This window comes from Pseudophryne corroboree, chromosome 1 (assembly GCF_028390025.1).
Source record: "Pseudophryne corroboree isolate aPseCor3 chromosome 1, aPseCor3.hap2, whole genome shotgun sequence".
Classification (NCBI taxonomy): Eukaryota; Metazoa; Chordata; class Amphibia; order Anura; family Myobatrachidae; genus Pseudophryne; species Pseudophryne corroboree.
Window position 1 is genome coordinate 984,492,125 of NC_086444.1, and position 14,603 is coordinate 984,506,727.

The following is a 14,603-nucleotide window of genomic DNA, read 5'->3' on the forward strand; positions in this document are numbered from 1 at the left end:
GACGTGATAGCCTGCAGAGATTTCCTGATTGCCAAAGTGTGTAAAACAGGCCACGCTACTGATTAATGACACCTATACATATATATTACATTATATATCTATAAAATATATATATATATATATATATATATATATATACATATACACATAATGTATAATATATATGTCATTATCTCAGTAGGGGACCCAAAAATGTGGGATTTTGGATAAGGGATACTCGACCTATATTTTATTTAGTAACGGTTTCTTATATAGCGCAGCAAATTCTGTTGCACTTTACAATTGGAAACAACAGTGATAAAACAAAACTGGGTAATAACAAACATAGAGGTAGGAAGGCCCTGCTCACAAGCTTACAATCTATAGGGAAATTAGCATTGAAACGCAAAGATACGTGCTATCTATAATAGATCTCACCAATAATGTTCTACATATTCCCCGCAATGCCACATTCGTTTACTGGTCGGTCCCATCCCTTGTGGTCTTTGAAACTCAGGACTAGCCCATAAACACCAAGCTGAAATGTATGGCAGACTACCTTGTCAATAGGAAAATGTAATCTGAGCCAGGTATACTATTTGTTACTGAATCGTAAATGGATTTTTTGCATTAACAGAGGTTTGTAAGTTTGCCTACCGTTTGTAAATTTCTGTTATCCTGCATGTATAGTGCATTTTAAGCATTTTGAAGTTCCCCCTCTGATGTATTGTAGATTGCTAAGCCAGACCATGAAAGATCACCTGGTGAGAGTTGCAAACGAAGCAGAATTTATACTGAGCAGACAGCGTGCAGAGGAAATACACAGGCATTCGGAGTTTGAGGTAAGTCTTAATACATATAACTTTATTTTGGTATATCACATAATACATTTTCTCTATCGTCCTAGTGGATGCTGGGGTTCCTGAAAGGACCATGGGGAATAGCGGCTCCGCAGGAGACAGGGCACAAAAGTAAAGCTTTCCGATCAGGTGGTGTGCACTGGCTCCTCCCCCTATGACCCTCCTCCAAGCCAGTTAGATTTTTGTGCCCGGCCGAGAAGGGTGCAATCTAGGTGGCTCTCCTAAAGAGCTGCTTAGAAAAGTTTAGCTTAGGTTTTTTATTTTACAGTGAGTCCTGCTGGCAACAGGATCACTGCAACGAGGGACTTAGGGGAGAAGAAGTGAACTCACCTGCGTGCAGGATGGATTGGCTTCTTGGCTACTGGACATCAGCTCCAGAGGGACGATCACAGGTACAGCCTGGATGGTCACCGGAGCCTTGCCGCCGGCCCCCTTGCAGATGCTGAAGTAAGAAGAGGTCCAGAATCGGCGGCAGAAGACTCCTCAGTCTTCTAAAGGTAGCGCACAGCACTGCAGCTGTGCGCCATTTTCCTCTCAGCACACTTCACACGGCAGTCACTGAGGGTGCAGGGCGCTGGGAGGGGGGCGCCCTGGGAGGCAAATGAATACCTATTTTGGCTAAAAATACCTCACATATAGCCTCCGGAGGCTATATGGAGATATTTAACCCCTGCCAGAATCCGTTAAGAGCGGGAGACGAGGCCGCCGAAAAAGGGGCGGGGCCTATCTCCTCAGCACACAGCGCCATTTTCCCTCACAGAAAGGCTGGAGGGAAGGCTCCCAGGCTCTCCCCTGCACTGCACTACAGAAACAGGGTTAAAACAGAGAGGGGGGGCACTAATTTGGCGTTAGAAATATATAAAAAAGATGCTATAAGGGAAAACACTTATATAAGGTTGTCCCTATATAATTATAGCGTTTTTGGTGTGTGCTGGTAAACTCTCCCTCTGTCTCTCCAAAGGGCTAGTGGGTCCTGTCCTCTATCAGAGCATTCCCTGTGTGTGTGCTGTGTGTCGGTACGTGTGTGTCGACATGTATGAGGACGATGTTGGTGAGGAGGCGGAGCAATTGCCTGTAATGGTGATGTCACTCTCTAGGGAGTCGACACCGGAATGGATGGTTTATTTAGGGAATTACGTGATAATGTCAACACGCTGCAAGGTCGGTTGACGACATGAGACGGCCGACAAACAATTAGTACCGGTCCAGACGTCTCAAAAACACCGTCAGGGGTTTTCAAAACGCCCGTTTACTTTAGTCGGTCGACACAGACACAGACACGGACACTGAATCCAGTGTCGACGGTGAATAAACAAACGTATTCCTTATTAGGGCCACACGTTAAAGGCAATGAAGGAGGTGTTACATATTTCTGATACTACAAGTACCACAAAAGAGGGTATTATGTGGGATGTGAAAAAACTACCGTAGTTTTTCCTGAATCAGATAAATTAAATAAAGTGTGTGATGATGCGTGGGTTCCCCCCGATAGAAAATTATGGGCGGTATACCCTTTCCCGCCAGAAGTTAGGGCGCGTTGGGAAACACCCCTTAGGGTGGATAAGGCGCTCACACGCTTATCAAAACAAGTGGCGGTACCGTCTATAGATAGGGCCGTCCTCAAGGACCAGCTGACAGGAGGCTGGAAAATATCATAAAAAGTATATACACACATACTGGTGTTATACTGCGACCAGCGATCGCCTCAGCCTGGATGTGCAGAGCTGGGGTGGCTTGGTCGGATTCCCTGACTAAAAATATTGATACCCTTGACAGGGACAGTATTTTATTGACTATAGAGCATTTAAAGGATGCATTTCTATATATGCGAGATGCACAGAGGGATATTTGCACTCTGGCATCAAGAGTAAATGCGATGTCCATATCTGCCAGAAGATGTTATGGACACGACAGTGGTCAGGTGATGCAGATTCCAAACGGCACAAAGGTGTATTGCCGTATAAAGGAAGAGGAGTTATTTGGGGTCGGTCCATCGGACCTGGTGGCCACGGCAACTGCTGGAAAATCCGCCGTTTTTACCCTAAGTCACATCTCTGCAGAAAAAGACACCGTCTTTTCAGCCTTAGTCCTTTCGTCCCTATAAGATCATATCTGCCCAGGGATAGAGGAAAGGGAAGAAGACTGCAGCAGGCAGCCCATTCCCAGGAACAGAAGCGTTCCACCGCTTCTGACAAGTTCTCAGCATGGCGCTGAGACCGTACAGGACCCCTGGATCCTACAAGTAGTATCCCAGGGGTACAGATTGGAATGTCGAGACGTTTCCCCTTCGCAGGCTCCTGAAGTCTGCTTTACCAAGGTCTCCCTCCGACAAGGAGGCAGTATGGGAAAAAATTCACAAGCTGTATTCCCAGCAGGTGATAATTAAATTACCCCTCCTACTACAAGAAAAGGGGTATTATTCCACACTATATTGTGGTACTGAAGCCAGAAGGCTAGGTGAGACTTATTCTAAAAAAATTTTTGAACACTTACAAAGGTTCAAATCAAGATGGAGTCACTCAGAGCAGTGATAACGAACCAGGAAGAAGGGGACTATATAGTGTCCCGGGACATCAGGGATGCTTACCTCTATGTCCCAAATTTGCCCTTCTCACTAAGGGTACCTCAGGTTCGTGGTGCAGAACTGTCACTATCAGTTTCAGACGCTGCCGTTTGGATTGTCCACGGCACCCCGGGTCTTTACCAAGGTAATGGCCGAAATGATGATTCTTCTTCGAAGAAAAGGCGTCTTAATTATCCCTTACTTGGACGATCTCCTGATAAGGGCATAGTCCAGGGAACAGTTGGAGGTCGGAGTAGCACTATCTCGGATACTGCTACAACAGCACGGGTGGATTCTAAATATTCCAAAATCGCAGCTGATCCCGACGACACGTCTGCTGTGCCTAGGGATGATTCTGGACACAGTCCAGAAAAAGGTGTTTCTCCCGGAAGAGAAAGCCAGGGAGTTATCCGAGCTAGTCAGGAACCTCCTAAAAACAGTGCATCATTGCACAAGGGTCCTGGTAAAAATGGTGGCTTCCTACGAAGCAATTCCATTCGGCAGATTTCACGCAAGAACTTTTCAGTGGGATCTGCTGGACAAATGGTCCGGATCGCATCTTCAGATGCATCAGCGGATAACCCTATATCCAAGGACAAGGGTGTCTCTCCTGTGGTGGTTATAGAGTGCTCATCTTCTAGAGGGCCGCAGATTCGGCATTCAGGATTGGATGCTGGTGACCACGGAGCCCAGCCCGAGAGGCTGGGGAGCAGTCACACAAGGAAAAAATTTCCAGGGAGTGTGATCAAGTCTGGAGACTTTTCTCCACATAAATATACTGGAGCTAAGGGTAAATTTATAATGCTCTAAGCTTAGCAAGACCTCTGCTTCAAGGTCAGCCGGTATTGATCCAGTGGGAAAAACATCACGGCAGTCGCCCACGTAAACAGACAGGGCGACACAAGAAGCAGGAGGGCAATGGCAAAAACTACAAGGACTTTTCGCTGGGCGGAAAATCATGTGATAGCACTGTCAGCAGTGTTTCATCCCGGGAATGGAAACTGGGAAGCAGACTTCCTCAGCAGGCACGACCTCCACCCGGGAGAGTGGAAACTTCATCGGGAAGTTTTTTCCACATGATTGTAAACCGTTGGGAAATACCAAAGGTGGACATGATGGCGTCCCGTCTGAACAAAAAACGGGACAGGTATTGCGCCAGGTCAAGAGACCCTCAGGCAATAGCTGTGGACGTTCTGGTAACACCGTGGGTGTACCAGTCGGTGTATGTGTTCCCTCCTCTGCTTCTCATACCTAAGGTGCTGAGAATTATAAGACGTAGAGGAGTAAGAACTATACTCATGGCTCCGGATTGGCCAAGAAGGACTTGGTACCCGGAACTTCAAGAGATGCTTACAGAGGTCTTATGGCCTCTGCCGCTAAGAAGGGACTTGCTTCAGCAAGTACCATGTCTGTTCCAAGACTTACCGCAGCTGCGTTTGTCGGCATGGCGGTGGAAAGCCGGATCCTAAGGGAAAAAGGCATTCCGGAAGAGGTCATTCCTACCCTGGTCAAAGCCAGAAAGGAGGTGACCGCACAACATTATCACCACATGTGGCGAAAATATGTTGCGTGGTGTGAGGCCAGGAAGGCCCCACAAAGAAATTTCAACTCGGTCGTTTCCTGCATTTCCTGCAAACAGGAGTGTCTATGGGCCTCAAATTGGGGTCCATTAAGGTTCAAATTTCGGCCCTGTCGATTTTCTTCCAGAAAGAATTGGCTTCAGTTCCTGAAGTCCAGAAGTTTGTCAAGGGAGTATTGCATATACAACCCCCTTTTGTGCCTCCAGTGGCACTGTGGGATCTCAACGTAGTTCTGGGATTCCTCAAATCACATTGGTTTAAAACCAGTCAAATCTGTGGATTTGAAGCATCTCACATGAAAAGTGACCATGCTCTTGGCCCTGGCCTGGACCAGGCGAGTGTCAAATTGGTGGTTTTTTCTCAAAAAAGCCCATATCTGTTTGTCCATTCGGACAGGGCAGAGCTGCGGACTCGTCCCCAGTTCTCTCCCTAAGGTGGTGTCAGTGTTTCACCTGAACCAGCTTATTGTGGTGCCTTGCACCTACTAGGGACTTGGAGGACTCCAAGTTGCTAGATGTTGTCAGGGCCCTGAAAATATGTTCCAGGACGGCTGGAGTCAGGAAAACTGACTTGCTGTTATCCTGTATGCACCCAACAAACTGGGTGCTCTTGCTTCTAAGCAGACTATTGCTAGTTGGATGTGTAATACAATTCAGCTTGCACATTCTGTGGCAGGCCTGCCACAGCCAAAATATGTAAATGCCCATTCCACAAGGAAGGTGGGCTCATCTTGGGCGGCTGCCCGAGGGGTCTCGGCTTTACAACTTTGCCGAGCAGCTACTTGGTCAGGGGCAAACACGTTTGCTAAATTCTACAAATTTGATACCCTGGCTAAGGAGGACCTGGAGTTCTCTCATTCGGTGCTGCAGAGTCATCCGCACTCTCCCGCCCGTTTGGGAGCTTTGGTATAATCCCCATGGTCCTTTCAGGAACCCCAGTATCCACTAGGACGATAGAGAAAATAAGAATTTACTTACCGATAATTCTATTTCTCGGAGTCCGTAGTGGATGCTGGGCGCCCATCCCAAGTGCGGATTATCTGCAATACTTGTACATAGTTACAAAAATCGGGTTATTATTGTTGTGAGCCATCTTTTCAGAGGCTCCGCTGTTATCATACTGTTAACTGGGTTTAGATCACAAGTTGTACGGTGTGATTGGTGTGGCTGGTATGAGTCTTACCCGGGATTCAAAATTCCTCCCTTATTGTGTACGCTCGTCCGGGCACAGTACCTAACTGGCTTGGAGGAGGGTCATAGGGGGAGGAGCCAGTGCACACCACCTGATCGGAAAGCTTTACTTTTGTGCCCTGTCTCCTGCGGAGCCGCTATTCCCCATGGTCCTTTCAGGAACCCCAGCATCCACTACGGACTCCGAGAAATAGAATTATCGGTAAGTAAATTCTTATTTTCTCCGTTTGCATCCGGATTATTTTGTTTGTCTTATGAATACATTTTGGTTTTATAGGTTTTTGGGGGGTTTTCAACATGCTTCACGGTACAGAGCTTATAACTGCAGAAAACAGTCTCTTGCTCCCACTTCAGTGCATCTTATTTTGTATTAGCAGTTTACTGTGGCAGCAGACTCAAACATTAATTTTATTTGGACTAATAGTATTTTATTTGCGTAGGGCCTTCGTCCCTCCTGTTCTTCCCCTGCACTAAACAAGTGTCTTCTCCCATTTAGCAACTCGGACACTTTTTGTTCTCCTATACGTTGGGTACAGGATCATTAAGTACTGTATCAACTCCCACCCATAGCCTGGTGTGCATACTTCTGTGAGTTGCCCTAGCTTTTCCCTGTCTGTAGTGTTGTAATGTCGATGCTCATACTCTGTACATAGGCTATGGTCGGCATTTGTGTGTTGTTCTGCTGTTCTGTTGCACTTATTGGGAATAGTTTATTTGTTACTCTACAGCACTGCGGACACTTTGTGGTGATTATAATTAGTTAATAATATCATTTATAGTGCTGCATTAGTTTGTGTGTGCCTACACATTAGACACTGAGCAACACAATGGCAAAAACTGCTTGATGAAAGCTCATTTTTTAGAGGAAGGATTTGGTGAGGGATGGGGCCATGAATCTGGGATAACTGCACATCTGGTTTAAAATAATATATGGAAGTCTGGGAAGTTGTAGAGGTTTCTTCGTGAGAGATGTTAAGCTTTTCAAAATGAAGCAATAGTTTCCTGAGGAATAATAGGGTCTAAATAGAGACAAATAAGCGGTTTTAAAGTGTATATTTTTAGTTCCTGTATATCTATGAAGGTTCTGGTTAGGCTTATACATTTTTATTGAAAAATATTTAGACAGGGTATAGAAATAAAGAAGGATAGGAGGGAAAAAAATCACACAAGCATATCGATGGATGCTTTCTGCAAAGCCAATGATAAGGATTTATCATACATACTATTTGAGTAGTGGTTGGTAATTTTATAAATCTAGCATTATGGTCACCCTTGTGTATGGACAAACCCTCTACTTCTTCTGTGACACATTTACATCATGAAAACCACTTTACATACTCTCATAGTCTCCATGTCACTTTGGGTATAATATTGGTAAAGGTGGGAAGGTATTGTACTCTTTCAGGTTAAGAGTTTTGACATTTCTAGTTGAAATAGAAATGTGCTCTAACACATGCTTAGGATTTTAGGGTGGGTGGGGTAAAGGCTAGCAAGGCTACTTCAGATGGAGTCATATTGAAATTCAAAACTTGTCAAGCCAAAACACTTCCTGCAACAGAAGTAGGAGAGTGCATAATATTGCCACTCTGGTTGCAATGGTGATGTCAACGATATTTTGAGCAGTTTATGCAATCTCTTAAGTATGAGAGAGCAACTGTTAAATAATTTCCCCTCGAGTATTTAGAGAATCGATGAGAAGTTACTTAGATATTCTCCTAGTGGTTTCAATGTCCACCTCCCACTGATGTTGGAAGGGTGGTTCAGAAAGCATTTTGAAATGTTTGTATTGCTGGTATTAGAATGTTATTCAATCCATCACCCTTCTCTCAGGAAGTCTAAGGAAAGGTGGATTTATTGGTTAGTGGAGTGATCCTTAGAACCCCAGATATCCAGTGTCTAGTTTGTCAGAGCTTCTAAGACCTATGTCATGTACGTCAAACTGGTTTAGGAGAGAAGCGATTCCTTTGAGAGCAAGTGACATAGTAATACTATGACTTACATGTACTAAAAGGTAAGATGCATGTTAGGAATCCTATTTCGCTGAAGCCCGAGTGGACAGTTGTCCGTAAAGTGATAACCTTAGATGAGACGCTTGTTGTCTAATTTCAGAGTCATGCATCGAAATTTTACTTGAACAAGCAAATATTCTCTAAAATTTACTCCGGATGAAAAATTCTTTGTAAGTCCATCCAGTATTGTTAAATTTCTGGTAGGCATAGTCCCTAAGTTGAGCAATGATGCAAGTGTATTGGTATATATCAACATTCCGAGGAGATACATGCCCATGATGAAAAGTCATCTGACTATTCCAGTCACATAACTTTCTCTTTTTGCACATAACTGAACAAATTTAGTTTATATGTTCTAAGGTGTTCCATAGAGGATGAAATAAATTACATGTACCAAGTGTACAGTGCTACGCATAATGACAGGTCATTAAGGTCATTCCAGGTCACTGTCATAGGAATGAATGGGGAAGCACTGATTGGCTGAGATCAGTCACTGCCATAGCAACTGTTGCCACTCTCTCAACCAATCAGCGCTCCCCCATTCCTTCCTATGGCAGTGACCGGGAATGACCTATTGACAGTGCTGTCCCTTCTGTGGTGATGAGGCAATGTCAGCTGCAGCTGTCGGAACAGTCAGTGCCACTGACTGTTCATACAATGCCTAGTGTATCGGCTTGCTATCTTGTAGATAGCACCGCCGATAAAGACAGGGGCTTATAGCACCCCTGTCATTTGCCACACCCCTTTGCATTAATACATAAAGTGCACTGATACCACTAAACCCCCATCTCACAATAAATACATTTACCCCCAAGTGTCTGTGGAGTTACGTATTTTTTATACATATTTAACTATTTCTTTGCTCCTATATCAACATTTCAAATGGTCTGTTTATTGTCTACATTATGTCCCTGTCAAAGTTCAGACAGTCTACATCATAGATTCCCAAACTCCGCCATTACAGTCCAGTTTTTAATATATTTATGCTTGAGCATAGGTGACTTAATTAGTACCTCAGTCAGTTAGATTTAACAATCTGTGCTGAGCCATGGATACCCAATAAAACCTAGACTGTAATGGCGGAGTTTGGTAAACTCTTGTCTACATATTGATTGTCTACATATCGTTAGGGGGAGATTCAAATGTTTGAAAAGTCAGTTGGGAATCTGTTTTTTTCCTATCTAATAGGAAAAAACAGACACCCAACCAACTTTTCAAACATTTGAATTCCACCCTTAATGTCCAAATTTTGGTTGTCTAAATATTGTACGTTTTGATATTATGGTGTTTAAGTTTTGAATGTCTAAATTTTAACTAAGTAATGTACCTAACCCGAAATAAACAAATTTATTTGTGCAAAACAATCATCTTAAAAGCTGCCAAGAGATCTCATAGCTCTTCTAAGCTCATGTGAAGTTCAAACGGCTGTACTATTAATGTGGAGTGTATTTATCCCTTATACTGTAGTAGTTTGTAATTTCACAATGGAGGAGAGAATATTCATAATTATAATCATCTTGACTATATTGATAGGCTATAACCAACAAAAAGACAACTTTTTGAGTATACATAAGGCTAAAAAGGAAAACAGTGTTTTGAGGGCCAGAAGTGTTGAACGCAAGTAATTACACCCACATTGCATGCACAGAGCTATTTGCAGGTATCTGCCTTGTGCTGAGTTATAACTGCACAACTATTCATAACTTATGGTCATCAGTGTACCTTTTCCATGGTGCAAGAGTTTTATCTAAAAACAGACCTGATTATAAGCATGCTTCACATATGTATGAATGGCCTCGGTGCATTTCACCAAGTGTAAAGTGTTCCTGAAAATCAATAATTGGTGGTAATTAGAGTTGAAGGTATCAGAGCATGTGTTGTTTGAGACTAATATTAGGTAGCAGCAACAGCATGTAAAGAGAGTAGATTGTTAATGTATGCATATTGGATGCTTGGCATCTGTCCACTCGGCAGTTGTGACCACATTTGCCTGTTTTGTTCATGTGTGTACTTGTTGCTGGCAAATCCAACTGGGAATAGTGCTGTTTGATCATGACTGCATGTGACCATTAATCAACTGCCTGACCATGTATAAAATCTACCACACTTTATGGGCACTTTTAAGTTAAGATTTGATTTTGTCAAATTCTCCAAAGAACATTTTCAAAGATCACCTAAGCAGTGATTATGGTTAGTAGGAGGGAGTGATGATGGAGGTGTAAAACACAGATTGAGAAACAGTGTGCTACAGACTGACGATTATTGGAGCAAGTTGATATGTGGGTCATTGCAATCCATATGGCCCATCCCCATACCAGTTTAAATGCTTTTTGGTAGTGATAAAACTCATAATTTTGATGCCAATGGTAAGGAGCCTAATGCAGTCTCATAACTAGAAATATGGCAATAATGCACATATGAGCAGGTAAAAGGAAAGGATATATTTGTTTATCCATACTTGTAAAGTTGCTTTTCCAAGCCAATGACAAGATAGCAGTTGATTAATTGAGGCAATGTAGTTGACTAAGAAACTTGGTGTATCCAGCGGGCTTAAAGAGGAAAGTGCTTCAGAACATCAGGAGCATGTTATAAAGTTATGAGTAAAGATACTGTTATAATAAAATGGCATTCTGTGAGCATAGTTTCTGAAGTGGATTCAGGTCTGCTTCCAAAATATCAAGGAAATTATCTGAAAAGCCATAGGTAGTAAGGATGTAGACAAGCTGCTCAATAAACTCCTAGATGAGGGTAAATAGATGTGGGTCATAGGTTAGTAAGAGAGAGAGGATCAATAGAAATTGTCTTTAGTATTTGTGTGATAACCACATATTTTAGAGACGAGGGAAATATTCCAGCAGTAAGGAAGAGTTTGAATAAGTAGGTTAAGACTTTGATTAATGTAGGAGATAGATTGTAAAGGGCTCTGAGAGAACAGGGTCAAAAGAACAGGTAGTAGAGGTGGGAGAAAGGGAGAAGTGCAGCAGCTTCATCTGTCATAGTGATAAGACCACAGAATTGCATGTGCGAAAGGGCACTAGAGTATAATTTAGTGTGGTGCAGTGTCATCAATTACTGCATCTGTTTTATCTATAAAGAAGACACATGCCCACATAAAAAAAAAAAAAAACATGGCGTAATCCTCGACTCCCCTAAAATACCATATTTGTGAAAGTCTGGTGTCTGGGATCCTCAAAATTAATCAGTCTCTCCCCACATTCTGTTGTCCTTTGTGAGCATGAATTTGTTGCAGTTTGATGAGCTGGGAAACCAACAAAATGCTATTATAGTATGAGCATGCTCTCTTTGCTTGATGGAAAGTTAATTTATGAAGCAATGATAGCAGGCTCTGCATGTTTTTCCACCAGCTGTGCTCCACGTAAATCAGAGCACCTTTTTGTATACTTAGAAGCAAACACTGGATTAAGTGAATTGAAATAGTTTCAATGTGCAGAAAATGTAGTTCCATTGATGACCACATTCATTTGAATGATTCTTTTTACCGTTTGAAGATGTACATATATGTGACATAGGGAAAGTGCATTCAGTTAGGTTCCCTCCTAAAAAGACACTAACAAGCATAGTCTTTGCAGAGGAGACATGAAAGATTTGAGACTAGCCACAAGTACTCCTTATGCTTAGTTAGTTGAGACAAGGGAGACCTTGCATAAATTCTGAATGACAGGTTTACTTTAGCCCTTTATAATTATTGCACTTGATGTTTCATCTGGGTTGATAAATCTGACCATCTACTGGCCAAGAGGGTTTAGGGGAAACTAAAGCCTGCACTGGTATGGGCTCAATTAAAAATAAACGGCATGGCTGTATAGAAAAGAACAAAGACAAATACGTGAAAGAAAGGTAGATACTTGTATAATGTGTAAGCTACAACCACAACAAACCAAATCATAAAATAAGCACACACACAGAGAATAATCAATAATGTTTTGGTGAAGATAAAGAAACTTTGGACTACAAACATTTTGAGATCTTGGATATTGTGAAACAAAGCGTGGTATGCCGTTCATAAGTGGAAGGGATATCACAGTTTGATGATGCAGCGGCATGAGCTCAAATGAGATGACTTATAATGTTATAATATGCCAATGTGTTTCGTGTAAAGGCACTTTGTCAAGGATCCCCAACGGCCTTTCAGACTTATTCACTTCAATAGGGTAGCTCAAGGAAAGGATGACAGGGTATAGTCATTGATTTTTCCTGCTTATTATGCCAAGCTACAGTATATAACCTCATTCAAACATCTACCTCTGTAAATAAGAAAGGGTATACTCTTTCTTGGAATTTGGAGCTTTCCTGTGGATTACTGAAAACATAGGGGAATTTATTGATGTCCTCTTTATCTATGCCAGAATTAGAGAAGGCAATCTGTTATTCTTCAGCAGGTGGGGGTCTAGAGTTTTCATATAGTGGGCTGGTTTGGCGATTAATTTGGATTCTGACCTTCTATATTCCTATTTTCTTCCACATCGTAGTTTGTACTGTTATAATACAAATATCATTAAGATTAAAACTAAATATACCTGTGTGCATCACCTGCTTGTATTAAGATACCCACTACACAGCTCTTTTTTGTGGGAGATTCGTATTCAACACCAGCTATACCATAGTCGGACATTTATTCGGTGAGTTGTCTGTAACAAAGTAACATGTAGGGGTAACTTGTCAATAATAAGCTTCAGTAAACGAGTTCCTGTAGATGCAAAGTGTACATGTCTCCTTTGGTATATTTGAAAACTGATAGCGCCTTTATTATAGGCACATAACGTGTTAACTATGTGTAATCATGTATAACATGCTCGCACCTTTGTTAGTAACATTTGGTGACAAACTGTTTTAAAATATACAATGAAAGGGTTTTGCACACCAGATTTCCTATACAATAATCACACCCCTCATGTGTGAGCTATTTTCAACTATGTACTAAAGCTAAAACACGAATTCTAGCTAGATGTAAGCTAATAATAATGCTTAAATTAAACCAGTTTAACTTAAGAGACTAATAGCGATGAGTGAGAGGATTTTGGACTAAATGTCCACTAATTGAGTGAAGGCGGTCAATGAAGTGCTAGAGAAGAGGGTTGTGCGAATAGGAGGAAGGGGGACCCTGCCTCCTAGGAGCTTACAATATAGGAGAGACAGTTGACATGAGTTATATACTGAATATGGTTTAAAAGGGTTAACTATTTGCTTTAATTTGAGGGTATTCACATCCAAATGGATTGGTTTATGACAGCGGTTACCAAACTTTTTGGAATCGCTGAGCCCTAGAGCAGTGATGGGGAACCTTTGGCACTCAGGCTGTTGTTGAACTTCACATCCCAGCATGCCCTTTTAGTTTTAGCATGGCCAAATATCAAAACTGTAGCAGGGCATACTGGGATGTGTAGTTAACAGCTGGAGTGCCAAAGGTTTCCCATCACTGCCCTAGAGTATCAGAGTTTTTTTTCACGGCACCCCTAGGCCAAAAGTTTCCTATTGAGAAATTCAGAGAAAATAAATGAAGTAAATTGTGTTTATATGTCATCCTTAGATTGTGTGGTGAGGAACATGATTCGCTTCTGCTTGTCCACATATTTTATGATTGGCCGCCACAAGCACTGGTTTTGTTTATCACATTGACCATAAAATTTTTTAATTGGTACTGGATCACTAACCCAGGCACTTCAAGTGCCCTGAGGCACCCAGTTTGGTAACCACTGGTTTAAGAAATACAACTGTTTAATGTGTAGCTCCCTCTTTTTTAAGGGACCAAAAGTAAATTGGACATTTTTCTCAAATGTTTTTTCATGGACAGTACTGGGCTACACTTATTCTATTTCTTTGTGCATTAGGCAGGCTAAAGGTCTGATGTTAATTCCAAGTGTGACATTTGTATTTGAAAGCTGTTGCTGTTAACCCACAAAATGCAGTCACAAGAGCTTTCAGTGCCATTCTTAGGCTTAAATAAAAAATAAAAAAAAGAGAAATCCATCAGAGAGATGGCAAGAACCTTAGGAGTGGCCAAATTAACAGTGTGGTATATTCTGAGAAGAAAAAAATGCATTGCTGAGCTTGACAACACAAAAAGTCCTGGACTTCCATATATGACAACAGTGGTGAATGAATGCAGTATCCTTTACACCAGGGGTGGGGAACCTTTTTTCTACCGAGGGCCATTTGGATATTTATAAAATCCTTCGGGGGCCATACAAAAATTCTCAACTTAAAAAATTACCCTGCCCCCCCAGCAGGTCTGCCCCATAGAGGTACTGTGCCCAAAAAAAATGGGTGTGGCCAGTTAAAATGGGACGTGATGCACATATGCCCCCAATAGTGCAGTGCCAGATCCACAGTTGCCCCCACAGTGCCAAGTATACAAATGCCCCTCACAGTGCCAAGTATACAAATGCCCCTCACAGTGCCAG

General features: G+C 42.2%; 1 protein-coding gene across 2 annotated transcripts in view; it reads left to right on the plus strand.

Annotated features, from left to right (window-relative positions):
* LRBA (LPS responsive beige-like anchor protein) overlaps positions 1 to 14,603 on the plus strand; it is a 1,108,277-nt gene that overhangs the window by 478,201 nt on the left and 615,473 nt on the right. For both annotated transcript variants that reach the window (XM_063920568.1, XM_063920569.1), the window contains exon 35: positions 713 to 821. In XM_063920568.1, coding sequence (XP_063776638.1) covers positions 713 to 821 — 109 coding nt within the window. The remainder of the gene's footprint in view (positions 1 to 712; positions 822 to 14,603) is intronic.